The sequence below is a fragment of the Cetorhinus maximus genome, chromosome 20 (genome assembly GCF_964194155.1).
Source record: "Cetorhinus maximus chromosome 20, sCetMax3.hap1.1, whole genome shotgun sequence".
Taxonomy (NCBI): Eukaryota; Metazoa; Chordata; class Chondrichthyes; order Lamniformes; family Cetorhinidae; genus Cetorhinus; species Cetorhinus maximus.
The window spans coordinates 16,912,651-16,939,543 of record NC_135898.1 but is presented as its reverse complement, the minus strand read 5'-3'; the positions used below and the strand labels follow the sequence as shown (position 1 = coordinate 16,939,543).

Sequence of the window (26,893 nt, the reverse complement as noted above, 5' to 3'; positions counted from 1 at the left end):
CTTCAGATCATAAACTCTCTCCCCCATCCCCACCCCCTTTCTGATCCCCTTTTTTCTAATAATTATTATATACTTTTTATTTTTTTTATTTTTTTTTATAATATATTTTTCTTATCCCACCTATTTCTATTATTATTTTAAAATTTATTTCCATCCATTGTTTTATCTCCACCTTTTAGCCTATTTCGATCCCTTCCCCCCACTCCACCCCCAGTAGGGCCACCTGTCACTTGCTCATCCTGCTTTCTATCCTTGATGTCACCATTAGCACATTCCTTTAGCTAATATCACCACCATCAACGCCCCTTTGTCCTTTTGTCTAAGACATCTTTGGCAATCTTTCCTTTGCCTCCACCCATCGAGCTCTACCTGTCCCACCCCCCTCAAACAGCTTATATTTCACCTCATTTTTATTTCTCTTCAGTTCTGATGAAGAGTCATACAGACTTGAAATGTTAACTCTGTCTTCCTCTCCACAGATGCTGTCAGACCTGCTGAGTTTTTCCAGCTATTTTTGTTTTTGTCCTGCATTTACTGCTGGACCAGTCAAATTCCTGCATTTATTCCTGGACCAGTCCAATTCCTGCATTTACTGCTGGACCAGTCAAATTCCTGCATTTACTCCTGGACCAGTCCAATTCCTACATTTACTCCTGGACCAGATGAGGTGTCAGCTGTGGCTCAGTCCATAGCACCCTCGCCTTTGAATCAGAAGGTTGTGGGTTCGAGTCCCACTCCCGGAAACTAAGAACTGTGATTGTACTCGAAAAGAGTTGCAATCTGTGACCGTTGATAACTCGAAAGAATTTACTCCTGGACCAGTCCAATTCCTGCATTTACTCCTGGACCAGTCCAATTCCTGCATTTACTGCTGGACCGGTCAAATTCCTGCATTTACTCCTGGACCGGTCAAATTCCTGCATTTATTCCTGGACCGGTCCAATTCATGCATTTACTGCTGGACCGGTCCAATTCATGCATTTACTGCTGGACCGGTCCAATTCATGCATTTACTGCTGGACCGGTCAAATTCATGCATTTACTGCTGGACCGGTCCAATTCATGCATTTACTGCTGGACCGGTCCAATTCCTGCATTTACTGCAGACCGGTCCAATTCCTGCATTTACTCCTGGACCGGTCCAATTCCTGCATTTACTGCTGCCTAGTCCTCCCCCCATTTATTACTGCTCGCTACCATTTCAGGATCCAGCACAGCAGGCCATTTGGCCCATTGTGCCCGTGCTGACTCTTTGCTGGAGCTATCCACTTAGGCTCATGCATTCCCCTGCTCATCCTTTGTAGCCCTGTAATTTTTTTGCCCATTCAAATACTCATCCAATTCTCTTTTGAAAGTTAATATGGAATCTGCTATCACCGCCTTTTCAGGCATTGAGTTTCTGCCTTACAACCCTCCAAGATCCCTGTGCTCCTCCAACTTTGGCCTTTGACGTTTTATTTTCATACTCCAACATTGGCTGCTGTGCCTTTAGTTATCTGGGCCTCAAGCTCTGGAATACACGAATACCCGAAACCTCTTTGCCTCTCCCTCTACCTCTCATTCCTCATTGAAGACAATCTTTAAAACTTACCTCTTTGCCAAGCTTTTTGTCACCTGCCCTAACATCTCCATTTGTGACTGGGTGTTAAATTCCGACTCTTGTGAAGTGGCTTGGGATGTTCAACTACATTAAAGGTGCTATATAAATGAAATGTTGGTAATTTCCCAAATTCTCAATCAGATGAGGGCTGGCGTATGGTTGGAGCAGGGAATGGGATCACAGCGTGTTTTTGCTGATCTTTTCACCAACTGACTCAGCAGAGATGGTCCCCTTTCAGGTGCAGTAATATAGGCTTGCTTGTTCTGGACCATTGAGGTGCTGCACACTAGTTCAGACACACAAGGCTCCTCAAACAAACTGCATTCACACACAGGGATAATCATGAAGTTAAGCAAGCTGAGGAGCTAATTTTTTTGACAGCTCGGCATTCTGTTTATTTAGTCTGTTATTCACTGTGCTAAACACAAACTGGTGTCAGGCAGTGATACCAATATTTCAGAGCCACTTTCTTCAATTTTTAACTAACGGACTAAAGCAGCAGCCGTAGAAATTTAAATATAAGCCCAGGAGATTCATTAATCCATTTCTCATGACAAAAAAAAAGTACCTAACTTATCATTCTGCTGTAGAGAGTGCAGCTTGACATTTGATTGATAACTATTTAATGTTCATCTACTTTCCCCAAGTCAACAATAGTTAACAACTGTGCATGGAGCTCCTCCGATAGCTCGACAAGCTTCTCCACAAATAGCTGACTCATACAGACCAAGTCTGGCTGCTATTACCCAAATGGAGGTGTTTTTAGCCTCAGCACCCCTGTAGTGGGGGAGAGGGAGAAAGGGTACAAATCACTGCCTCACTATCCCAGATGATAGTGCATGTGCCAACATCAAGTGAAGGCAGGGCTGTGTCAACAGCAAGGCTCTCAAAGGAAAGCAGGGCAGTTCTACCAGTGTTGTGGCCACTTTAACCCTGAACCGCTACCTAAAACAGATTATCTAGTTAGTCGCACATTGCTCTTTGTGGGAACTTGCTCATGCACAATTTTTGCAATTCCTACATTACACATTATTCCTACATTACATCACTGGCTGTCTTGAGGTTGAGGTTACTACAGAGGTACTAAAGTAAATGTGCTTTTTGGATAAAAAAAACTCTCATTATCAGCCACTTTGATGCTTAGAACAGCTGAATCAGATCAAACCCCTCATTTTACTGCAAAATACTGAGGCAGTTCAAAAAAGGCTAGGTCTGTTCAAAGGCCTGAGGTATAAATCCACCAAATAATGGCTATCAGCTTAACATCAGTGGTGGGGTTCTTTTAGAGACATTAATCCAAGTTTAATTGAGTTAAAAAGTGAAAGTCAGCATGGATCTATTAAAGGAAAATCATGTTTGGCTAGCTTAATGTGGACTTTCAAAAAGTACTTGATGCTATAGAATATCCTGCTAGAAAAATTAAAGCCCATGAGATTAAAAAGACAGTAGCAGCACGGATACAAAATTAGCCAAGGGACAGAAAGAGACTAGCAGTGAACAGTTGTTTTTTGAATAGAAGGATGTATGCAGTCATACCCCTTAGGGGTCAATATTAGAACCACTGCTCTTTTTAATATATATTAATGAGCTTGATTTTGCAATAGAAGGTGTCATTTCAAAGTTTGCAGATGAAATGAAACTCAAAATATACTAAATAATGAGGAGGGCACAGACAGGCTAGTGAAATTTGGCAGACGCATGGCAGATGAAATTTCATGCAGTGAAATGTGAAGTGAATCATATTACTGGAAGGAATGAGTAGAGACAATATGAACTAAATGGTACAATTTTAAATGGAGTTTATGGAGGACCTTAAAGGAGGAGAGTTGGAGAAGCAGCAAGCTATAGGGAAGGAATTCCAGAGCTCGGGACCGAGAGGGCACAGCTTCAAGTTGTGTTGTGAAGGAAAGAGTGGATAGACAAGAGGACAGTGTTGAAGGAATACAAAGTTCTTCGTGGGGCTAGAGCAGGTTACAAAGAATGAGACGGACAAGGATGTGTGTTTTTAATGCGGTGTTGGGAGGCTGGGAGCACAGGGGTGGCGGTTGTGAAATGGATAGCAAAATGTTCAATGAGCTCAAGCTTATGGATGGTGGCAGATGGGGAATAGATGTAAACATTGCAATTCTTATTCAAATGAACTGGAGAAGCAAATCACAGCAGAGGGTCCACCAACCAATCGCCAGAGAATCCAGGAGCTTCTTCTTATCGTGTCCACGGACAGTCTATACATGGCCCAGCCAGAACTGGACACATTTTTGCGCCTTGTTGTTGAATTTGGCAAGATCTGCAACAGTGCAGGGTTCCTCTAGTGATAGGCATTGCAGGAGATGTTGCATGGTCTGTGGCTCAGTTCCACATTTATAAGTTGTCGGGCTGGTTGTATATCCCCATTTGCCTAGTGACACCTTTGGACGACCTACGCCAATCCTAAGTCTGTTAAGGCACTTCCAGGTTGCCCAGTTGCAATTAGATCCTGGGGGAAGGCTTTCATCCGGTAGAATTTCCGTCGCTGGGGGTTGTTTGAGACTGGCGAGCCGGTCTTTCCACAAGGCGATGTGGGCTTCAGATGGGGTTGATTGTAATGGAACAACATTGTTCATGAAGCTCTTCCTTGACTTTAGGCGGCTGGGTGTAGGTGTATGACCACATAGAGGGTGCCTCTCATCTGATGTTTGATGGAGTCGCTCTTTCTTTCTGGCTACCGTTCTTCTTATGTCAGGGGGAGTGATACCCGCCAGGATATATAGGCTGTTGGTGTTTGTTGGTTTTAAACAACCTGTGAGAAGTCGGCAGCTGATCCATCTTCTTAGCATGAGTAGATCTTTCCCATGCAGGGCAGGCGTATTCGGCAGTGGAATAGCAAATAATAATTTATAAATAAAGGAATAGAATTCAAAAGCAAGGAAGATACGCTAAACCTTTATAGATCACCGAAGTGAGATTTGAACGCACAACTTTCTGACTCAGTAACCTGCTCAACTGTGAAATGCATAACAGTCAAACCGGAGCCAATGTCTAGATACATGCAGTTTCCATAAGCCATCAACTAGATAGTGGGGAGGAGTAAGGGCTAATTCTTCCTGCTGTAAGACAGGGAGTGAGCTGTGTGTTTCAGGGGTCTTTTTTATTGGCAGAATTTTGCCCTCGTCATGCGGGCTTGGCGGGGGTGAGCGGAAGCGGGCAGGAAGCCAGCTGCCGCCTGCGACCAGAGCCCAACTGTGGTTTCACGCTGGCAGGCCAATTAAGGCCCACCCAGCGTGAAACATGCGCTGCAGCACTTAGCACTGCCTGTGCTCAGGGTGGGGGTTGGGTAGGAGGGCGAGTGGGGAACTCTGCGCATGCGTGCGAGTGCACACGGGGAAAACTCCCTGCGGCATAGAGCTGCCTCTGGGAGATGGAGATTTTGAACATGAAAATAAAGAATTTAAAAATGTTTATAACATGTCTCCTCATGTGACTCTCTGAGCAGGGACATGTTAGGAATTATTTTGAAATTTTTTTTAAAAATCGCTAAATGAAACCTCATCCCGCAAGTGGATGAGGCTTCGCAAAAAAATCCAAAGGCCGCTTGGCCTTTTTGCCTGCCCGCCAACCGTAAGGTTGGACAGGCAGTGAAAAATTTAATTCAATTGGTACTTTAATGGCCTTAATCGGCCTGTTAATTTTCGGCGGATGCACTGCTGACTCCCGCGCGCTCCTGCCGACTGAAATATCGCGCGAGTGCGCGATGACATCGGGACACTCACCCAACGTTATCATGCGTCATTTTATGCTCGTTTGGGTCGGGCGCTCACCTACCCGATGAGCGGAGAGTTCTTCCCTATGTGCGGCAGTGGGGATTTTTCTTATGTAAGAGCTTCTGGGTGAAAAGTTGGCACACTGAATTATAAATACTTTCAAATCTGGTGACTTTTGCTGTCTTAATTATTTTAATTACATAGGAATTTTTAAACTTAGGGAGAGTCAATAGCATTAACAAAATTTACCAATCCCAGGACTCACATTTGGATCACAAGCATTGGCAAGGTTACATGTGCCTCCACCTCTGCTCCATACTCTCTCCCCTGCTCCATTTGGGCAGGTGGCAGGTGCCATGGTGGGAACAATCCATTTCAGTGTATAAGGGATCCCTTTCTTTATGCTGCACCATTGCTTCCGATGCTGACTAACCTATGATGGCAGGCATTTCCACCATTTATTTTGGCTTAAATGACTGTAAATGACTCTCTGCTTGGGACACAAACTCTACCAATAAGTGTGAATATTTGTTCTGAAACCTGGGATGATCCTGTTCATGTAAAAACAGAAAGAGGATGCTAGCCCTGTTGACGGACTCGTTTAATTCACCACTGAAATACCCAAATTCCAAGACTTAATTGATCTATTAATTTTGTCAAGAGCACTTTGTCAGATAACTTCATCAATTTGCCAGACGGTCAAAAATGATCAACTGTTAACTCTGAGGAACTGATCCGGTGACTTTGGCTGTCACATGCTGAACACAGATGTATTAGTCACGTAGAATCAACTTCGTCCAAATGCAGGAGGCAGCTTGTGGTAGAGAAACAGACATTTGAGAAACAAACCTGCCTCAGAAGCTTGACAGGCCCTAACTTCTCAGCTGCCCTTTCAATGTTGCAGCCTTCTCTCCAGTTTGTTGCGATTCATTTCTCAGTGGCAAAATACTCAGCGTGATATTGAAACTCAACTCACTTGGTCAGAATCACAATAACTTTCGACTGCGTGAAAAGAGAAAACTAACTCACATTTAAATAGTGCCCTTCCCAACCTCAAAGCAGCCAATGAAACAGTCTTGAAGTATCGTCGCTGTTGTAAAGTAAGAAACATGACAGCCAATTTGCATACAGCAGGGTCCCACAAACAGCAATGTGATAATGACCAGATTGTTTATTTGTGTTTTCTATTGATGTTGGGCAAAGGCCAGAACATCAGAAGAACTTCCATATTCTTCTTCAGAATTGTGCCATGGGGTCTATTACATTCACTCGAGAGGGAAGGTCAATTTCAATGGAAATAATCATCGAGTGTGATGTACAATGGGCTGCTGGCTAATTATTGCACAATGTAAAAGTGTCCTCAGTGGGTCAGCATTTAAATCCTGGTCTCAGAGGTGAAAGGCCAGATTTCAGCTCATTGAATCATCTCTTGATAGCTCTCTAGACAGGGAGCAACTTGTTTTAGTTGCAGAGCCTCTCAATCACTCCCAGTAAGGGTCAAGAACATCATAGGTTTCTAATTACAGTAGAAAATTGCCCATCAAATGATTTTGAGTTCTGCCTGTTTACCTGGATAGCAAAACCTCACCCGGGTGGTCAGATTTTCAGTACAGCCTCCCAACTATCAGCTTGACTTGGATGAACTTAGCACAAAAAGTTCGGAAAATGACATCAATTGACACATGAACCTATAACAACATGAATAAGATGCTCAGACTGAGCAGAAACTACTATTCAGAAGCAGTTCATTCCCACTTAAATTCATAAAAAGTTCCACAAAGCAACCTGTCGATTAATTCCACACAATTGACACTTGGACTAAATACCCTATTTATTTCCATGGCAACCGCTTTAATTGAAATTACTTTAGCTGTGATCACAAAGGCTGTGCTAATGCTGAGGGTTTATCTCAAATTCTTCATTCTTTCACTTTATCTTAATACCTGGATAATAAATTATCCCAACTCTGATATTGCTATGCTTCCATGACAGAATAACAATAACACTGGTTATCATGGCTTCATTCAAACTGGCGCCCAAGTACTAGAAACCCAACTACTCATGTGTATTCTGTACTTATTTGCTGCACACACTCAAAAGTTGTGTGCAAGTTAGCTGGGTGGACAGTGGATGTTCAGTGAAGTCATTGTGCAGTAAAGTCTTCCTGGTGTGATTGACAGGGAGATTATCCAGCCATCCCTATTCTGGCTGGGAACAGTGGTTTCAGTGTCTGCAGCCCACTAACTGTTCATCGTCCTCAAGTTATTCAAAGAATTTGTTAGTTTCCTCACACCTCATCAGTGAGCATGTTGAGCCACACAGGCCAAGAATAGTCCAAGTTCAGCCCTAGTCTTTGCTGAGTTAGAAAGAAAGAGCTTGCAACTATATTGCACCTTTCACATCTGCAGAACATTCCAAAGTGTGTCATGGCCAGTGAAATTCTGGAAATGACAATCAGCTATAAATACAATGCCATGTCTTGAATTGGGGCTTGCTAACACTTTCTGACACAACAGGGATGCTATGCTTGAGCTAAGGTTGACACCACTGATTACGCTGGGTTGGTGTGGCTGTAAAGCACTACAATTGGCCTCAAAGCTCCTTGGTTAGAAGGAAAAACCTGACTTGAATCTCTCTCTATTGAGATCCATGCTGCAAGAACATATTTGTGGACCATGGAAATAACCTGTTGTCTAGGTTCACAGAGAAAGAATTGGGTGAGGTTCTGAAGGGCAACATGTGTCCATGATAATGTTAAGGAAGAGGAAAAGGAGATAAAATTTGTGGAACAGAGGGCACAGATCAAGTATCATCGTTGGTTGGTATGACTCTGCTGATCAATGAGCCAGTACAGAGACTCAGGGAGGTGTACAAGTGCTCTGAGGAACAACAACTCTGGCCCTTCCAACCTCACTAAATATCAAACCCTAATAAATACATCCGGCATCTTGGCATCCTAAAACACAGTTCCACTTCTCTAGATAAATCAAGTGCTCCATTATGCTCAATATCTATTCCACAATGAATATTTCAAATAGAGGGCGAAAGACTTGTACTTCTATAGCATCTTTCATGACCTCAGGATATTGCAAAGGCCTTCAAAGTCGATGAAATACTTTTGAGTTGTAGTCACGTTGTCATGTAGAAAATACAGCAGCCAATTAGCACACAGCAAGATCCCACACGTGGTAATTTGATAATGATAATTTGGTTGCGAGATAAAAATTGGCCAGGACACCAGAGGATATTCCCCTTTGAAATAATGCCGTGCGGTCTTTCACTTATCATGATATATTCACAGGTGAGTTTTGGGAAGAGGGAGATGAAAAACAAGAAATTGTTTTGATGCTTTTCGCTTAGGAATGAGGTAACTCAACAACAGTGCAATATTCCATTCATTACTCAAGGGGTCACTGGAACAAGTTAGAAAGGATCAAATATGATTTATTCTGTATACATGGGAATGGTTAACACTTTTCTTGATAGTTCCTGCAGCAACGTTCTGTTCAGGGCACACAAGGACACTCAACTTTGGGAGTTTTAAAATTCTTATCCTTGTTTTCAAAGCCTTACCTCTTCCTGTAAGCTTCTCCAGCCCTTCAACCCTTTGGGATCTCTGCATCCCTCTAATTCTGGACTGATTTTAATACTTCAGCTTTGGTGGCCATGCCTTCAGCTACAGGCCATAAGCTCTGGAATTCCTTCCTTAAACCTGTCCACCTCTCTACCTCCTTCTTTAAGATGTACCTTAAAACATGTATCTTTGACCAAGTCACCCATCTTTACGTGGCTCCTGTGAAATGTTTTACTGCATTAAAGGTGCTACATAAATGCAAGTTGCTGTTTGTTGGAGAGAAAGTGAGTGTAGTTCTCCTCCGGAACATTAACATTGAGAAATCTAGCATGCATGGCTAGTTTTTGTAGCAAATCCTACAGACTCCTTTCAATCTATTTGGATTTACAGGAGCTAACTTCTTCTGATGTCTCACTTGGTGGAAACAGTGTAAGAGACTCAAAGGTGCCAGCTTTGTGAGTCTCTGTCTGTGTTGAGGTGCTTGATCTCAGCCAGTTTGGCAGTGCGGGCACTGCAAGTGATCCTGAGCTAAATCAGACAGGGTTCCTGCTTCTAATGCTTGTTCAGTGATCCCTCCAAAAAGGTAGGGCAGCAGGACCAGATGTGCTCATTATATTCTCATGATTGAATATTCTGCTGGTCCCAAAAGTTTAGGATCAATTAGGAATGACCACTTGAACAAGCGTTCAAAAAGGTTCCTAATATCTGCGGACTGCACTCCCGTGTCGGAAAAAGAAGGAAAATTTGAAGGGTGACCAAAAGGTTTATGAAGTATGTTGGGATACATAGATAATGCAGCTATAGTAAGGACTGGTCACATTCCGGCAGATTTCATTTCCATGACTGGAATATCACTGATAGGAGGATCGACTCTTTTGTAACACTTCAAATAATTTAGATTGTTCAATGCATCAAAAAATAATTAACCGTGGACTGGCAGGAAATTATAACAGCTACTTCTGAAAGGTTTTAATCCTCAAAAACCTACAGGGTCGTCACCTGCACTTATTTCAATAAAATTACTAGTCTACGTCCACATTCACCCATCAAGAGTACTGAAGTTGGCCTGGTGCCAACATGTAAATGGAAAGACAGAATTATTATCTGCCAAGCTATTGTTGAAATGTAAAGGGCACACAGGAGGAGGGTTGTGGGCCTTGTTCCATCCCACTAAAGCACAATGAAGAGATAAGGGTTATAATTAACCTTGGCAGACTCATCTACTGAGTGCAATACAAACACATAAACATGCCCTTGAATTGCTTGGTACTAAGATAAAAAGATTCACAAGTAGATGCTATTTACACAGCAAACAGAAAACATCCTCAAGAGCAAGCAGTATGCCAACGTGATTGACAAGCTACTTTAAATTAAAACTAGGCCCACACAATATCAGACGTGTTCCTGCTGCTGCCAATGAGAAATAGCTGGAATTAACCCATACAAGGTAATACAGCTCACCTCTTGCACATGAACTCTCTCAGCCTGGTATCGAACTGCACTTTTAAACCCCTAAAGTTTTTACCTCCATAGTCTGGCAGATTGGTCCAAATATGATCACTTTTTGAGTAAAGACGTTCTTTCTGGTAACACTTGTGAATCGAGTTTGCATTCTTTCAAATTAATCATTTGTAAAGTGACCTGAGGGGTTTACCTTTCACTATACTTCCATATCCTCCCTGCAAACCCATATTAATCCAATCCTGTCTAGCAGGTTGAATCTTGCTTTGTATTCAGGGCTTGAATTTCTCAGCCTGGAATTTTGACGGTGCTGCATCCAGGAGAGAGATTTCTCTGCTGTTCAGGTTAAAACTGTAAAAGGTTAATGGTTATGTTAATTAGACAATGATGTTAATGATGATGTAAGCATGAAATCAGGGTCAGATGACCAAGAAACTTCATGGGAGCAAGACACAGAACAGTCTGTGTCCAGAGGACAATGTACTTACCAGAGACCTTCAATGTAAATAGTGTCAATAAACAGCTTTAAGATAACTAAATACTGACTATCTCCAAGTCATTCCGAGGGTAAGTGAAACCTTGTCAAGCCAGAAGACCATACAAGTAAAGGGCGACAAGCTAAACCATGGCGGCAATCCAAACCAAAAGCCATAAACTGCTTCTCACCGCTGCTCTCCCCGCTCCTAACCAATGCCTTGAAACTCCCTCTCATCACTGCCTGCTCTGCTCCTCCCTCCCGATCACTTCTTTGCACCCTCCACCCGATCACTCTGTCCGCCCACCCCATTCCTTATCATTGCCTCACCCCCCCACTCTCCTCCAGGTCACTCCCTTGCTTCCTGCCCTCCTGATCAGTGCCTTGACTCACTCCTGATTGTTCCCCTCTCTTGCAAGAACTACTTGAGAAAGGCTGGCAGGAATTGGTTTTTGGAAACCAGCTGTCTGGAGACACCCAGCAAAGTTTGGTGCCTTTTAACCTTTACCTGGTAGATTTATGATGGCAAAAAGTATTTAGTTTTTGAATATGGAGCTCACCACTTTAAGCAGCAGTCGGTTGTCTCGGAGAGCTCCGACCATGCCAGCAAAGGAGACTGCGAACATGCTCAAGCCCAGCAGCAACAGGATGATGGCTGGAGCAAGAAAGAGGCTGTCCATCGTCTTATTCTGCTGCCTTTCCACTTCTGCATAAATGCCAATACACAAGATGAGCAGTCCCAAGAGCTGCAAAAACATAATAAAAATTATTACAATCACGGCAACCATTACCAGGGAAAATCTAAAATCCATTCCAACTGGCTTCACGGGAAGATTTTTCCTGCAGACCCACATGAATGCTGCAGGAGATGTTCCCTTGAAAAATGAACCATGAGGATTGCATTGCGCTGGATGATGGCTGTGCACTCCTGCAATAGGTCGTTCACAGTTGCTGAATCTCTCCACACTCATCAAGCTCACAAATTCTTCACTTCCGCACATCTGGAGTGCAGAACAAAGTGGAACAGCAGGCAGCTCAAAGCTAGAGGGTCTTAAGCCCTCATTATAATACATGTAAACGAGGGCTTGGCAGGCAGATCATAGAAAAAGTAAAAAAAACCCACGGCAATTGAGGGGATCAAGATTAGGTACCAAAACCACCACAAGCGTCTTCTGCCCCATTTTGTTGCCAAAATAGTTGTCTGCCCAATCATACATTGAAATTATTCAGAAAACACATAGAATTGAGGCCTGGGAGGACTTGCGATCCTGCTTCAGATGTGACATGGGGCCTGGCTCTAACATCTCATCCAAATATCCAGTGGTCCCTCAGCAACCTCAGCTGTATGTGGTAAAGTCCTGGGGTAGAACTGGAGTCCAAAACCTTCTGACTCAGAAGTGAGAATGAATGGCAAAACAGCCTGAATGGCCTCCTCCTGTTCCTATGTCGCTCTGAGAACAAATAGGCAAAGGGAAATGAGTTGACTCTGTACTTAACCAAACTATCAGGCTAGACAGTATCTGTGCAAAGAGATACAGAGTTAACACTTTAGGTTGACAGCTTTCCATCAGAACTCAAAAGAGTTTGAAACTTAGCAGATTTTAAGAACAAAGGGGAAGGTCTCTGATAGAGTGGAGTACATGACATAAGGAACAATAGTGCAAGACATAAGGGGATGTACGGGGATAAGAAACAAAAGATGAGACTTAGCAAGCTGTAAATAGTTACAACAGAAGAGTAGAGAGAAAAGGAAGCATGGAAAATCTGGCAACTGGGGAATGCTTAAGAGCTGCTATATTTTGAATTTCTTCCAGATCTGATGAAAGGTTATTGCCTGAGTTAACTCTATTTCTCTCTCCGTAGACGTGGCCAGAACTGCTGAGTGTTTTACAGTACTTTCTGTTATTTTATTGCAGATTTCCACTACTTGGCCTTTATTTTCACGTTACATGTGAGTCCTTGAGCAAATGGAAAGTCTTTGTTCAGCAGAAATAAAAAGCCCTCCTTGAGGAGCACAAAAATAAAGTAAATGAAAAGCGTTTCTTTTGTCCCCGTCTATTTCAAACAAGAAAAGTGATTTACAGGTCACAATACCAAGGCCATAAGGAGGGGCTCGCATCCAACCCTGTTACATGCTCTGATTTTCATGGGCACTTTTCTTTTAAAACTGCACAGCAATGTAATCAAGAAAAGTATTGAATCCACAAGCGAGTCGTGATTGATAATCAGTAAAAGTTACAGACCATAACACAGAATTTCATAGTATTACAGTACAGAAACACGCCATTCTTCCCTACTGGTCCATTTTGGTACTTATGTTCCACAAAAGCCTCCTTTCACTCTAATTCGTCTCATGCAATCAGCATAACCTTCTATTCCTTTCTCCCTCATGTAGTTGGCTAGATTAAATTCATCTCTGCTATTCACCTTAACTACTCCCTGTGGTAGCTCGTGTCAGATTTGAACGACTCTCTGGGTAAGAATGTTCCTCCTGCATTCGCGATTGGGTTTATTAGTGAAAATCTTATATTTAAGGCCCCTAGTTTTGGCCTTCCCCACAATTGGGAATATCTTCTTTACTTTTACCCTATCAAAACCTTTCATAACTTTAAAGACCACTATCAGGCCATCTCTCAAGTTTTTACTAGAGAAAAATGCCCCAACTTGTTCAGCTTTTCTTGATAGGTATAACTTCTCAGTTCTGATATCATCCTCGAAATCTGTTCTTCACCTTCTCCAACTCCTCTATATCCTTTTGATAATATTTATAATATTTAATAACAAAAATGTTGTTGTTAGGATTCATGCTATTTGTTCTTACTATCTACTGATTCTACCTTGAACTGTGCCCACAGTTCAGAATGCAAGACTGTATATGTGACTAAACTCTTCAAATATTACTATTTATTGAAGCTGCTGAACAAAAGAGCAGTTTGCTGGTGCAAAATATTGCAATTCTGTCACACCGAGACACACAAAAACTGGTTATAATATTTTCGCAGGCAGCCGGCACGTGGCTAGTCCTCGATTTCCAAACACAAAGGAGGCACTTTCAAACTAAATCACCTGGTGACTGGCTATAGGATTGAGTGAAATGTTGGATTGCCACACTGCCCTATATCACTTCAACAGAGGGTGTAAAAGCAGTGATGCTCCAGATGCCATTGGTTTTCACAAATGGATGATTAGACTAAGATAAGCCCCTAATGTTTCTAGAGGTGTCAGAAGGGAAGCCTGAGAGGCCAGCTGAGAAACTAAGTGACTCTGGAACACTGTCTTTACAGCTCCAATGCCAGGGGCTGGCCAGAAGACATCAGCTGCCCTCTTCACTTGAAAGTCTCAAAAAGGTGACAAACAGAAAAATATTTAGTTTGCTGAGGGAGGATTCCCCATAAAAATTCCTATATGAGTTGGCCTAATTACTCACTACACCACCTCCATGCAGTTCAATTGAGTACAATCATTCCCCATTAAAAAAAACACCTCTTGCAAACACTTCATGATGCACAAACTATCCTAGTCGATGCTTCACCTTTCCCTGCACAGGGCCATTCGGGTTTTTTTGGATTCAGATGTTTATTGTTCACATTTTGCTTGGCATCCGTCATGCTCATTAAGAGTCATTTGTGCGCAAGGAGTGAAAAAGAAATTAGCCTGATTAGTTCTGAACTCATCTATAAACTTCCAAACTTCCAAACTAAGACATAAAAGCTGTACTGTTAGGGGCAAATCAGAACTAACAAGTGCCAACCACAGAGACTTTTATCTGTGCAAGTCTCATTTGCACTGCTTTCAAGCTGGGTAATTGAGAGTCCACACAGTGACCTCTCTCTCTGTGTCTCCAATTATTCTTATGATATTCTCCATTATAATTGTGTTTTTCTCATTTTCTCCTATCTACTGAAGGTGTGAATTCTTGCTTCTATTAATCCCTGATAGCTCCAATACCTCCTTCTGTGTGACCTTAGATAGCGAGAAGTTTTTTCAAACTGTAAGCAAACACAATCCTAGTCTTCCTCATTGTCCAAATGGGTCTTTGGAGGAGGTCAAGAACAGGAAAGTTGACTGTATTTTTCCTTTCCAAGGGACAAACATTTAATTCACCAGGTTCATGGAATGATACAGCACAGAAGGATGACATTCGACCCTTCATGCCTGTTCTGGCTCTTTGGTAGAGTTACCCAACCAGTCCTAATGCCCCTGTTCTTTCTTGCTAATGTTTCCCTTTAAGTGTATGTATATATATTTGAAAGTCACTATTGAATCTACTTACACAACTCTTTCAGGCAGTGCATTCCAGATCCCAACAAGTCACTGCATAAAAATAAAACATTTTCCTCATGTCACCTCCGGCTCTTTTGTCAATCACTGTAAATCTGTGTTTTCTAGTTACTGACTCTGCAGTTTCTCATTATTTATTAAAACTGTTCATGATTTTGAATACTTCAGTTAAATTTCCCCTTAACCTCTCTGTTCTAAGGAAAACATCCTCTGCCTCTCCAGACTATCCAAAGATCTGAAGTCCCTCATCACTGGCACAATTCGAATAAATCGTTTCTGCACCCTCTCTCAGGCCTTGAAAGCTTTCTAAAGTGTGGGGTCCAGAATTAGCTGAGGCCTAGCCAGTGTCTTACAAAGTGTTCAGCATAATTTTTTTGCTTTTCTACCTTAATAAAGCCAATGAGACCTTTTACTGAACAGTCTTCTCAACTTCAAAGATATGTGTGTGTACACAAGTACACAGGTCTCTCCTTTCCTATAGACCCCCTGTAAAATTGTATTACTTAGTTCATAATCTTTTCTCATTCTCCCTACCAAAATGTATAACCTCACACTTTTGTGTTAAATTCCATCTGTCATGCGTCTGCCCTGTCTGCCTATTCCTCATTGTTTACTACATTTCCATGTCCTGCCTCTGATCAGTTAATTCAGTACAGACCGGTAATCCAATCAGTGCTGTTTTGTATGAGTTACTGCCACATGACACCTTGACCCACTGTGGTAACTGGGACAACTGTTATTGGAAACTCTTTTCAACTTTGGAAGCTTACTCCGTATTGAAACACCCACAATGATCAAAATATATCAGGCATTTGACCTCCTGGTTCAAAAATATGCCATGGCAAAGTGTATGGGTGGAAACTTACTTGGAGTCGTTCTCGCTCTGCCACTGAGAGTGTGTCGGAAACCCTACTGCACCAGCGTTTTAACCACAATCAGCAAAGTTAATAAAATGTAACAAGAGTAGGCACATTCAAACATTTGTGGGGCGAAGGAAGTCAGGTATGCGCAAGAGGCCAGAATTGGAGTAGCACAGAGATTGCAGAAGGTTAGAGAACCGGAGAAGGATCGAGATACAAAGGAGCATTTGAACACAAGGATGTGAAGTTTAAATCAGAAGATTTATTTCTGGGAATGTGTACTGTATCTGGTTCAAGGACCCTCTAACTATGGTGAAATTGGCTGGGATGTATCTCAACTGTCACTTGGCCCTTTGATATCATGTACCCAGCATTCAGTTTATCACTTTTTGAAAAGGGTTCCTTTTCATCTCCAAGACCACACAGAGTACAAAGCATGTGCTGAGGTGCCCTGACAGCAGTTCAGCCTCTTCCCCTCTTTATATCGGAAATAATTACAGTGAACAGATAGCTTGGGGAAATACAATTTCAATCTTCATTGCTTCTTCACAGTGCTAACAAGATGTGTTTGTACATTTGATTGTTTCTCAATATCAGTTTCTCCTTGAGGAGCTTTCTCCATCTAACTGTCCTGTGCCTCTCTCTAAAGCAGAGTTTGCTGTGAAAAATCCATTATTTTTGTATGTCTGCTGGGAGAAGTATTTTTAATTGAGGACACAAAGCGTTCCCAACAGCATATTTGCGATTCTGCAAACAAAACCTTCTGCTCTCTCACCAATTTCTGGTTGGGCGCTGTTCCACTCAGCTGGCCTCTCCTCACTCTTGCTGGAGGCTTTTTTAAAAAAAGAAAAATCCTATTTGTCTTTGTTTCTGCATATCCCCTTCAGTCTTCCTGTTGCACCTCACATTCCCACCAATAAGAAACCTACCAGTGACAGAGAAGACTTGAGAAGAAAGGTTCCTTCTAGCAATTCCATAGGACCGTTTGCGATGTTGAACTGAACTGTACTAGTTTACACAAGAAAATCCAAAGTGAGGAAAAAGCCTTTTGTCAAATCAAGCCCACTCCCTCCAGAGCCAATCTGTGATAACTTTATCATGGACCCAAACGTTGATCCAGTAACCTATGAACGCACAACGTTCCTTTTCAAACCTCTTCAGAACGCTAAATCTGGCAGTGCTACTCATAAATGGAAAACATTTGCAGCACTATTCGTATGGGATCTGCTTACTTTGTTAGGTGGGCTTGAATTTGCCCCCATACAACCATAGTGCTGTGTACTGACTGTCCAGAACAGTACTCACGAGATTTCCCATCAATGGAAAGAGTGGCTGTCTCCTGAAGCTGATGGCTATAGGTAGGATCACTGTGCTTTTCCAATAGCACTCAGGTTGCACTCCAAACTAATTCAACAGAACTGGGGGTTAGAAGACCTAACTGGAATTACTCTGTCTGAAAGCAAAACACCGTCTGTTTGATTGGACTAGAAAAAAACATTAATTGCACCATAGCAAACTAGCATCGCGTACAGCAGCCATTAAAACAAACTACCTGCTTTCTGGCTCCATAATTCACATTTCGAATCAAAGCAGAATCTACTGCCAATGTGCACCATTTTATATTGCTGTAAAAATCTGTCCTGAAAGCTGGATTTTTCATCTGCTTGAATTTCGAGCCCTTTGTGAAATGGATGATGCAGGACCAGGGCATATCATCTCTTCACCTCTGGATCTAGATTTCCATGTAGGTCCAGACCAACACCTCAGTTTAACGTCTCATCTGAAGGATGGCACAGTTCCACCCGGGAATGGGGCTTAAATCCACAACCTTTTGACTCAGTGGCAAGAATGTTACCCATTGAACTGAGAGCTACACTATAAACCTCTAACATTTGGTATCATTTTAGTGACATTCCCTGTTTCCCACCATGGCTCAATTATCCTTGTTGTAACTGTTGATTATAAGGAGGTGAATTTGAGATAATCCTGACCTGGATCCAGGTGAGAGTTTTTCTTTAATCCTTTGATGGGATGTGGGCATCACTGTCAAGGCCAGCATTTGTTGCCCATTCCTAATTGTTCTTGAACTGAGTGGCTTGCTGGGCCATTTCAGAGGGCAGTTAAGAATCAACCACATTGCTATGGGCCTGGAGTCATCTGCAGGCCAGGCTGGGTAAGGATGGCAGATTTCCATCCCTAAAGGGCATTAGTGAACCAGATGAGAGTGGGACACCTTAAACAGAAAAACAACTTGTGCAAGTTCTGTCAATTTTACTGAAGTAGATTGCACAGATGGTTGCTGTTGGAAAAGCACCACAGGTTGCATTTAAGATTCATTCTTGGCAACAATTCAATGGTAGATTTACCCTCAACCTGAGCCATGTTGTACCTATCCTGGGTATGGATATGAGGACAAAAAGAGGGAAGTTGTCATTCCATCTCTGGGACACCCCAACCTCAACCATGACTGACATGTCAATGAAATGCCTTAAGTCATATCATTTCAACAGCAACAGAAACACTGCTGGTCCTAGACACTGCTTGTGCTGTGCTAGTTACATACTTCACTGGTATTTGTTTAAAAAGTTATTTTAATCAAGTTGAGAAGGGAATTCTGAGACTTTCTTGGTTGTAAATAAAAACACTCATTCACATAACTTCCCAGACCACCTACGCTTTGTTGCCATTGTATCTCAAGGGCCTCTGTTATGTCAAGATCACAGGATGATTGGCAAAGAAGACCACTCAGCCCATCTTGGTTCATCTATATGGAAACACCCTAATGTCCCTTTGTGGTGGCTTCTGTCTGTTTCTGCAGGGGATGCGGCACAGATTCACAGAATGATACTGGGGCCAAAAGGGTTACATTATGAGAACAGGTTGCACAGATTAGGCTTCTATAGCCTCCAATATAGAAGATGATGAGGTAATCGCATCGAGCTGTCTAAGACGCTTCGAGGTGTTTATAGGATTTGGTAGGGTAGATAGAGAGAAACTATTTCCTCTGGTGGGGGAGTCCAGAAGCTTTAAATGAGAGCTAGGCCATTCAAGAAATGTATGAAATAGTGGAAATCTGGTACTCCCTAACCCTCAAAAGCTGTTGAGGCTGGGTCAATTGAAAATTTCAAAACTGAGATTTGTAGATTCTTATAAGACCAGGACATTAAGGGATGTGGAATCAAGGCAGGTAGACAGAGTTGAAGTACAGCTCAGCCATCAAATAAACGAATGGAGAAAAAGGCTCAAGGCACTGAATGACCTCCTCTTGTTTCTCCGTTATTAAATGATTCAGAGGCTATGTTACTCAGATTCTATTCCTCATCTTGTACTGGTCTCACTCCCCCAGGCTGCAAACAGACAAGCTTCAATACAGCCATAGTTCCTATAAAGAGTGGATTCAAAGCTTTGAAGTACCTCCACCCGCCACCCCACCAAACAAAGACGTCTATCTATTACCATCAACTATAGAACTGTTAGCAGAGAGTGGTTCTGAATATTATCAGCAATTCAGGGAACCAATGTCCTGTGCTCATTACCATACTATTGTAATGAAAAATATACTGTAAGATCACATGAAGATTTCCGTTCAATTAATAAATCAGGATAAATTGCACAGAACCATTAGAAAACTCTTGCTGAGGTTGCAGGGATGTTGCAATTAGCTTAAAAAATATCCTGAAATACCACTCTTCGATTTTATTTCAGAGATACCAAAGATCACCCAAGTCTTTAAAAGCACAGTTCACTTAAATGGATTTTGATACGAAAATGTATGAGCAGAATTTCAAAGCAAGGCAAGTCGATCTAGAAAGCTAAGAATGAATGCTCAGCAGGCCATGGAGATGGTGAGGATTATCAACCCTTCAGAGGATGGATTGTGTTGAAGTCATAGTGAAGAATGATCAGAAATCCTGCGAAAAATGCTAAACATTATCATGATGAGGCACTTGGGTTACAGGAGTGAATGGAAAAGTTGGGACTGTTCTGCTTGGAGTTGAGAAGGTTAAGAGGTGATTAATAGAGGTTTTCAAGATGGTGTGTGATTTTGAGAGAGTAGATTGAGAAGAACTATTCCATTTTGGAGAGTGAGTCAATAACCAGATTTCAAATCAATGGTAAAAGATCTAGAGAGATGAAGAGAAATATTTTCACTCGGAGTTCTCGGGATCTGGAATGCTTGGCCCGAAAGGGTGCTGGAAGCTGATTCCATAAATAATTTTGAAAGAGTTGGACAGTTACTTGAGGATGAGGAACTTAAAAAGCAAGGATGTAGGACTAAGCATGACTGCTCTTTCAAAGAGGCAGCATAGGCACAATGGGGTGAATGCTCTATTTCTATGCTACAGATTTCCGTGATTCCATGGTTCTAAGAACAAAGCAAGACTGGAAGCAGCTGTAAAGATTCAGCTTCCAGGTACAAAACCATGAGAAAAACTGATTTCTTCAATTCACACACAGATATGAGATCGGGCTTGCATTTTATTAGATACAATACAGGTGTATTGCTGAAAAAATAAATGTTGTTGAAGCTTTTTGTCTTGCACTCATCAGGACAATCACAAGAATACCAATCAAATAAAATCAAATCAAATAAAGTTGTCACTTCCCCTGCCATTGGTCAAGACATTGTCCTGATGAGTGCAAGATGAAAAGCTTCGACAAAATGTCTTTCTTCAGTAATACTCAAGTTATGTACTACCAGACATGAATCAAAGCATGAACTGTTACTTTCTCCTTGGAGGTGCAGTCCATTTTGAGGTGCAGCCATTTGTGATAATGCATTTATATAGGCCCTTATTACACAACAAAGCTCTTCATTGATAATCCATTATTTTGTAAATATAGTTATTGTTATTATGTCAGCAAACATGGCAACCAATTTACACACAAACAGCAAATGAGATGCCTGACCAGGAAATCTATTTTAGCGATGTTGGCTGTGGAGAGATTAATGGGCAGGACACTGAGAGAATTGCCCTGCTTTTTGAATAGTGCCAAGGGGCCATTTATACTTCCCTGAACAGTCTCATTTACAGGATGGGATCTCTGAAATGCAGCACTGAAATATCAACCCAGAGCAGGGTTCAAACCCATCATCTTCTCAGAGCTAGCGACTGAGTTACACTGACATGTCAGTATGGCTCTGGTCACACAAACTTTCTCTCTTGGGAGATACTGCTTAAAGAAGAGGCAAACAGGAATGGGAACCACGGCTACTTTAATGCACCCTGCAGCTCAGGGGCCTTAAGACCAATTGTGCGGCCTCCGCAGCTTTCAACTCAGCACACAGCATATTCTACGCAGTTTGGGAGCACACCAGCCAATATGCTGATCCATTTGAGTTTGTGAAGGATGAAACTGGTTCTGGTCATGAGACTGAGGAGGAAGAGCCGCTGGCCAAGTGAAAATTGGGGAGATAAAAGCTTTGTGATGACCTACCCAACAACGCTGCTTTGAACAAATCCCTCACTGTGCTGAGATATCCTGCAAAACTAGTCCTGCTGCTGGCTGGAAAAACAGTGCTTATCTTTTGATTTAAACGCTGCCTTCCCACAAGTCGCCTTGATGGTGAAACCCACTCTTTGAATTCCTGTTACTGCCTGTTGCTGTTTTTGCAGATATTATAAAGAAGGAAAGCTGGCATCACCAGGAGAGCTGCCTGAGAGGAGTTACTGAGCCTGACCATAGGGCTGCCACAGCAGGAACTCAGGGTCAGCCTCACAGAAGTTAAGATGAATGAAAAGTAAAAGAATAGTTAACGGACCAATGCCTTCAGACACACTCGGGCAGAAAGACAAATTACACAGGGTTAGGGATGTGCAGCACAAGTGATAAGATAGTTACCAAGAGGAATATTTTTACAGCGGGTAATAATAGTTGAATTGATATGTCAGTGAAGGTCATTTTAGACACAGTCAAATGTTGCCATTGGAAGATGGAGGTTTGATATTCTGGAAGGGTTACATCATCAGGACGAAAGGCTTTCTTTACCCCGGATGTGGAATCACACAGCAATTACAACAAGGAAACAGGCCATCGGGCCCGTCTAGTCCATGTTGATGTTTATCTGTCACACAAGCAGTATTCTAAACCCCATGATCCCACATCCCATTAATCACCTATCTAAGCAATAGCCAAATGTTGATATGGGCTGGAATTTTCCATCCCTGTCGGCGTCATGGTGGGCACCAGCGTACAATATGGCAGGAAGGCCAAAAATCAGTTTCACGATGTCAGCAATCATCCGCTCCACCCTTCAATGGCGGGGTCCGTTTCCCGCCATCAGACGTTAGGAACATCATTTTAATACATGTGCATATCATCATAAATCCTGCTTGCCAGAATCATTCCCCCACACTGGATCATCCGGGTAACCCAGCATGATTGCATACCGACATGTTTCACAAAAGCATTTATAAGATGTGCACCCGGTGAACTGCACTTCGAGGGGAGCTCGGAATTGAGCGCATACTAATGTTGCGCAGCACTTGCGAGGATTGCCCATTGAACTTCAAGATTGAGGCACCGCACATTCAGGCGAGCATTGTACAATCTCCTTGAGAAAGCTGGCCATGGAGCAGTCACTAGTGGAGGCGTTCACAGCCCCTTGCAATGTCATCATCCCGGATTGGACCACTCTCCCCCATGATTCAAACAAACAGTGCAGCCTTGCGCTGTGGGTTCGGAGAATTTTTTAAAAATATATTCATTCGTGGGATGTGGGCGTTGCTGGCTAGGCCAGCATTTATTGTCCATCCCTAAATGCCCTCTGAACAAGGGCAGTTAAGAGTCAACCACATTGTTGTGCAGCTGGAGTCACATGTAGGCTAGACCAGGTATGGACAGCAGGTTTCCTTCCCTAAAGGACATGAGTGAACCAGATGGCTTTTTCCTGACAATTAGCAATGGTTTTGTGGCCATCATCAGACTTTTAATTCCAGGTTTTTACTGAATTCAAATCTCACCATCTGCCATGGTGGGATTTGAACCAAGTTCCCCAGGGCATTACACTGGGTCTCTGGAATACTAGTCCAGTGACAACACCACTATGCCACAGCCTCCCCTCACCTGCCTGCGCCTGAGCTGAGAGCACAACATGCAGTCCAGTGGGCGAAGCTGCCGCCAATTGGTCAGGTGGAATGGGGCGGTGGTGGGGTTTCAGGCAGCCATGCAGCGCACTAAACTCTGGCCATCCAAGTGGTAGCCAGTACTCTCCAGGATGCAAAGGGGCCTTCAGACTTAACCAAGGCAGGTTCTGAGCACACTAACCCACGCGTCTCTCTCTTACATCCTGCAGAAGGAGTACATCAGGAGTATGGAGCCTGGTGAACTAGCTGAATGGCTTACAGGGAGCAGAGACAAATGAGAAGAGATTGATGGAGGAGCCTAGCTGGAGAGAGGGAGGAACAGTACCCTCCAGAAGAAGGAGCAGCTGGGGCTCCCGCACAATTTGCTGAAGAGCCAAAGTGTGCTGTCGCTAGTCGATGCCTAGTGGTCTATAGACGGTGTTTGTTATTCCTGCAGGTTACCGAGAACCACTGTTGCTGAAGACTGCACATGTCCAGGGAACTGGTCAGTCACATCTGCTACCTGCTGCAGGATTTGGCGCCATGGCAGCATGGGTGGTATCCGCTGCCAGTGGCCGTGAAAGTGATAGTGGCGCTCAATTTTTACAGCAGTGGCTCCTTTCAGGTCTCCGCAGGCGACCTCTGTGGGATATCGCAAACCTCCACACACAAATGCATCCAGGTGGTTACTGATGCCATATTTGTGAAGGTACACAACTTTGTGCATTTCGCCCGGGACCAGGACAGCCAGGAAGCAAGAGCGCTGGAATTTGTTCAGATCTCAGGTTTCCCACAGGTACAAGGTGCCATCGACTGTACTCAGATCTCCGTGGCAACAAGCGGTCAACTATGTCAACTGTAAGGGCATCCATTCGCTGAATGTTCAGCTGGTGTGAGACCACCATAAACACATCCTGCAGGTCTGCACATGGTCCCGAAGGAGTGTGCACGACTCCTACATTCTCAGCAGGTTTCAGATCCCTTATGTCTTCTAGGGTCCATAGAGCTGCAGGGTTGGCTCCTTGAGGACAAGGGCTACCCACAGAGGATGTCGTTGATGATGCCTGTGCGGCACCTCAGACTGCAGCAGAGAGAAGGTACATCAGGATCCTGATGTACTCCTTCTGCAGGATGAAAGAGTGAGATGCATGGGTTAACATTGGTGTGCAAAGAACCTCTCTTGGTTAAGTTTGAAGGCCCCTTAATGCATTCCGGAGAGAAGTGGTGGCCAGGACTCAGACTGTAATTCACACCTTGGTGGAGCAAGCCATCGGAATGGTTCCAGTGCCTGGACTGGTCTGTTGGAGCCCTGCAATATAGTCTACTGAAGGTGTCATGCATCATCGTCACCTCCTGTGCCTTTCACAACCCACCGCTGCAACAGGGAGAGAAGCTGGCTGGGGAGGAGATGGAGGAGCTGGAGGTCTCCTCTGATGAGGAGGACATCAACAGGGATGATGGCAAGCATGACGGCAATGAGGCCAGACGAGGTAGGTGTGCTCAGGAGGTCCTCATAGCTGCTAGATTCGTGGAGGATGATGATAGCATGCAGTGAGGAGACACCATAGATCCTCACATTGCATTTGTAAACGTTTGACTCCAGTCTGGCTGATAGAATTGCACATATCCTCTGTGATAAGGCTCCGATTATGGAGATGCAGTGGATGCCCATAGTCCCTACTTTCCAGGAGGATGATGACGACATGCATTGAGGGCACTCCATAGATCCTCACATAGCCTCTGTGAATGTCTGACTCCTGTCTGGCTGATGGCACATCACTTGCGCTCTGTGAACAGGGTCATATCATGGAGCTGCTGTGAGGAAGCTTTAAACTTCTCCTGATCCTATGGCAACCTTTGTGAGCTGAACCCTCCAGGACCACAATGTCACCGGACACAGATGCTGATGAGATGGGGGGCCAGCCGCATCTCAAAGGTGCTGGGAGCACACAGAAAGCATGACGGACCTCTGTGCCGCCGACCCAGGACATTCTGGCAGAAACAATAAGCCCCATCGAGGTGCAGGCATGACTGATGTGTCCAGTGACTGTGAAGACTCACCATCAGTGTGCTGGAAAGGTTGTACAAAGCACATGGAAGAGTCCCTGGACTGATACACCTGCCTTTATCTTGTGCAGGGACCAATGTTTCACATTCAAGTGACCCGAATATTGCTCACCAGAACAAGGCACCATTGTCAAAGTGACATTCTTGGGAGCTTATCTACAAGAGTGAACATTATGTAGAAGTGATTAACAACCATGCCCAGGCTGTGCAACTAGAGGTGTCAGCTGTGGCTCAGTTCATAGCACCCTCGCCTTTGAATCAGAGGGTTGTGGGTTCATGTGCCACTCCTGGAAACCAAGACCTGGAGGGCCTGGCCCCTGGCTGACCCCTTAAGGAGAAGAGGAGGCTGGAGTGAGATTGAGCTGACCTGCACCCCGCCTCGCATTGACACTGTTGGAGGCCAACTATGGCATCATTGATGGAGTTCAGCTCGCACAGCAGCGCAGGAACAACATCCTGGACCAAGGTCTCCACAGCAGCTGCCCATCCTACCGGTGTTCACCTCGGTGCATTGTCATGCCGGTGCTATCACTTCAGCCTGAAGACGGATGGACTCCTCCATCGTGTCTTGCTATCTGAGGAGTGCAGTGGACATCCCTTCTTGATATCTCCAAGCTTGCCTTTGCAGCTCCAACAATTGAGGTATGACTGAGTCCAGAGGCTCCTCATCTGACTTGGACTCAGCAGATTTCTGGTCTCCAGCAGTCCTTCAAATGCCGGAATCCTGGGATGTGCCTGCCGCCGCCTGCCATGGATCAGCAGCTTGTGACCCCGAGGCCGGCGAAGGGTGCGGATGTGCACTGTGATGGGACTTCAGTGAGAGTGTCATTAGATTCTTCTTCTGAGGTTTCTTGGGGCTTGAGTCAAGTATCTAGGTCGTGGGCCCACTCAGCTGTTTCCCAGCTGTGTCTGCGAAAGCAGGGAGAGATAATTAGTGCATGGCAGGGCACTGCGGAACTGGGGAAGTGATTCACAGCATGGCTGTTGTACTTCTAGATCCTTGCTTGGTTGAGCAACACTGACCTCACCGTCAGCACAGGAATGGTCCAGATCCTCACCGGCCAGCTGGATGGTTCTAGTTTCAAAGTCTGTGAGGACCTTAGCGTCGGGCATTCCTCCACCAGTTTGTGACCTCTCCCTTCTGTTGTGTGCCAGCTTGTCCTACGTGAATACAGTTGGAGATAGTGTAAGCAGGGCGCCTGCAAGGCCAAATGATAAGGATGTGTGGGTGGTGAGTGCTCCCTTGGAAGGGATGAAGACATGATCCGCAGGGCAGGTGAAGGTGTGTGTGAGAGAGAGTGAATGATGATGTCCCTTGAGCTGGCAGTGAGTGAGATCCCTGTGGATGTGTGATGGGATTTGACACAGCAGGACCAAATACTTGTGCAAATCCCTGTGGAATGCAGGAAATAATGGTCCGTAACTTCCAAGCTCCAGGGCAATGTAACCCAAAAGATGAGCTGGGCAATCCGCCAACCCTGGAAATTCCCAGGTATGGATTGTGCAGCAATTGCTGAGGAAGTGCAAACTTCTGTTGGTCAACTGCCCTGCACTGGGAACCATCCAAAAATGTGATTTAAATCGCAAAATGCAGATGGGTCCCACTGTGTTACATCAATAGTTACCCAGCAAAAGTCTGAAGAATTAAAACCACTTCTTGCTTCTGGATAAATATTGTACAGACACACATCATGCCCCATGGACACCGCCACCCTCCTGAACCCACCTCGCTCCACGCAACCCCCCCTCCACACCCTCCCTCACCAAC

The 26,893-nt window shown here is 43.8% G+C and overlaps 1 protein-coding gene across 5 annotated transcripts in view; it reads right to left on the bottom strand.

Annotated features, from left to right (window-relative positions):
* Positions 1–26,893, bottom strand: part of LOC144694903 (tetraspanin-15) — a 178,375-nt gene that overhangs the window by 121,378 nt on the left and 30,104 nt on the right. For all 5 annotated transcript variants that reach the window (XM_078565643.1, XM_078565646.1, XM_078565645.1 and 2 more), the window contains exon 2: positions 11,411–11,596. In XM_078565643.1, the coding sequence (XP_078421769.1) occupies positions 11,411–11,596 (186 nt within the window). The remainder of the gene's footprint in view (positions 1–11,410; positions 11,597–26,893) is intronic.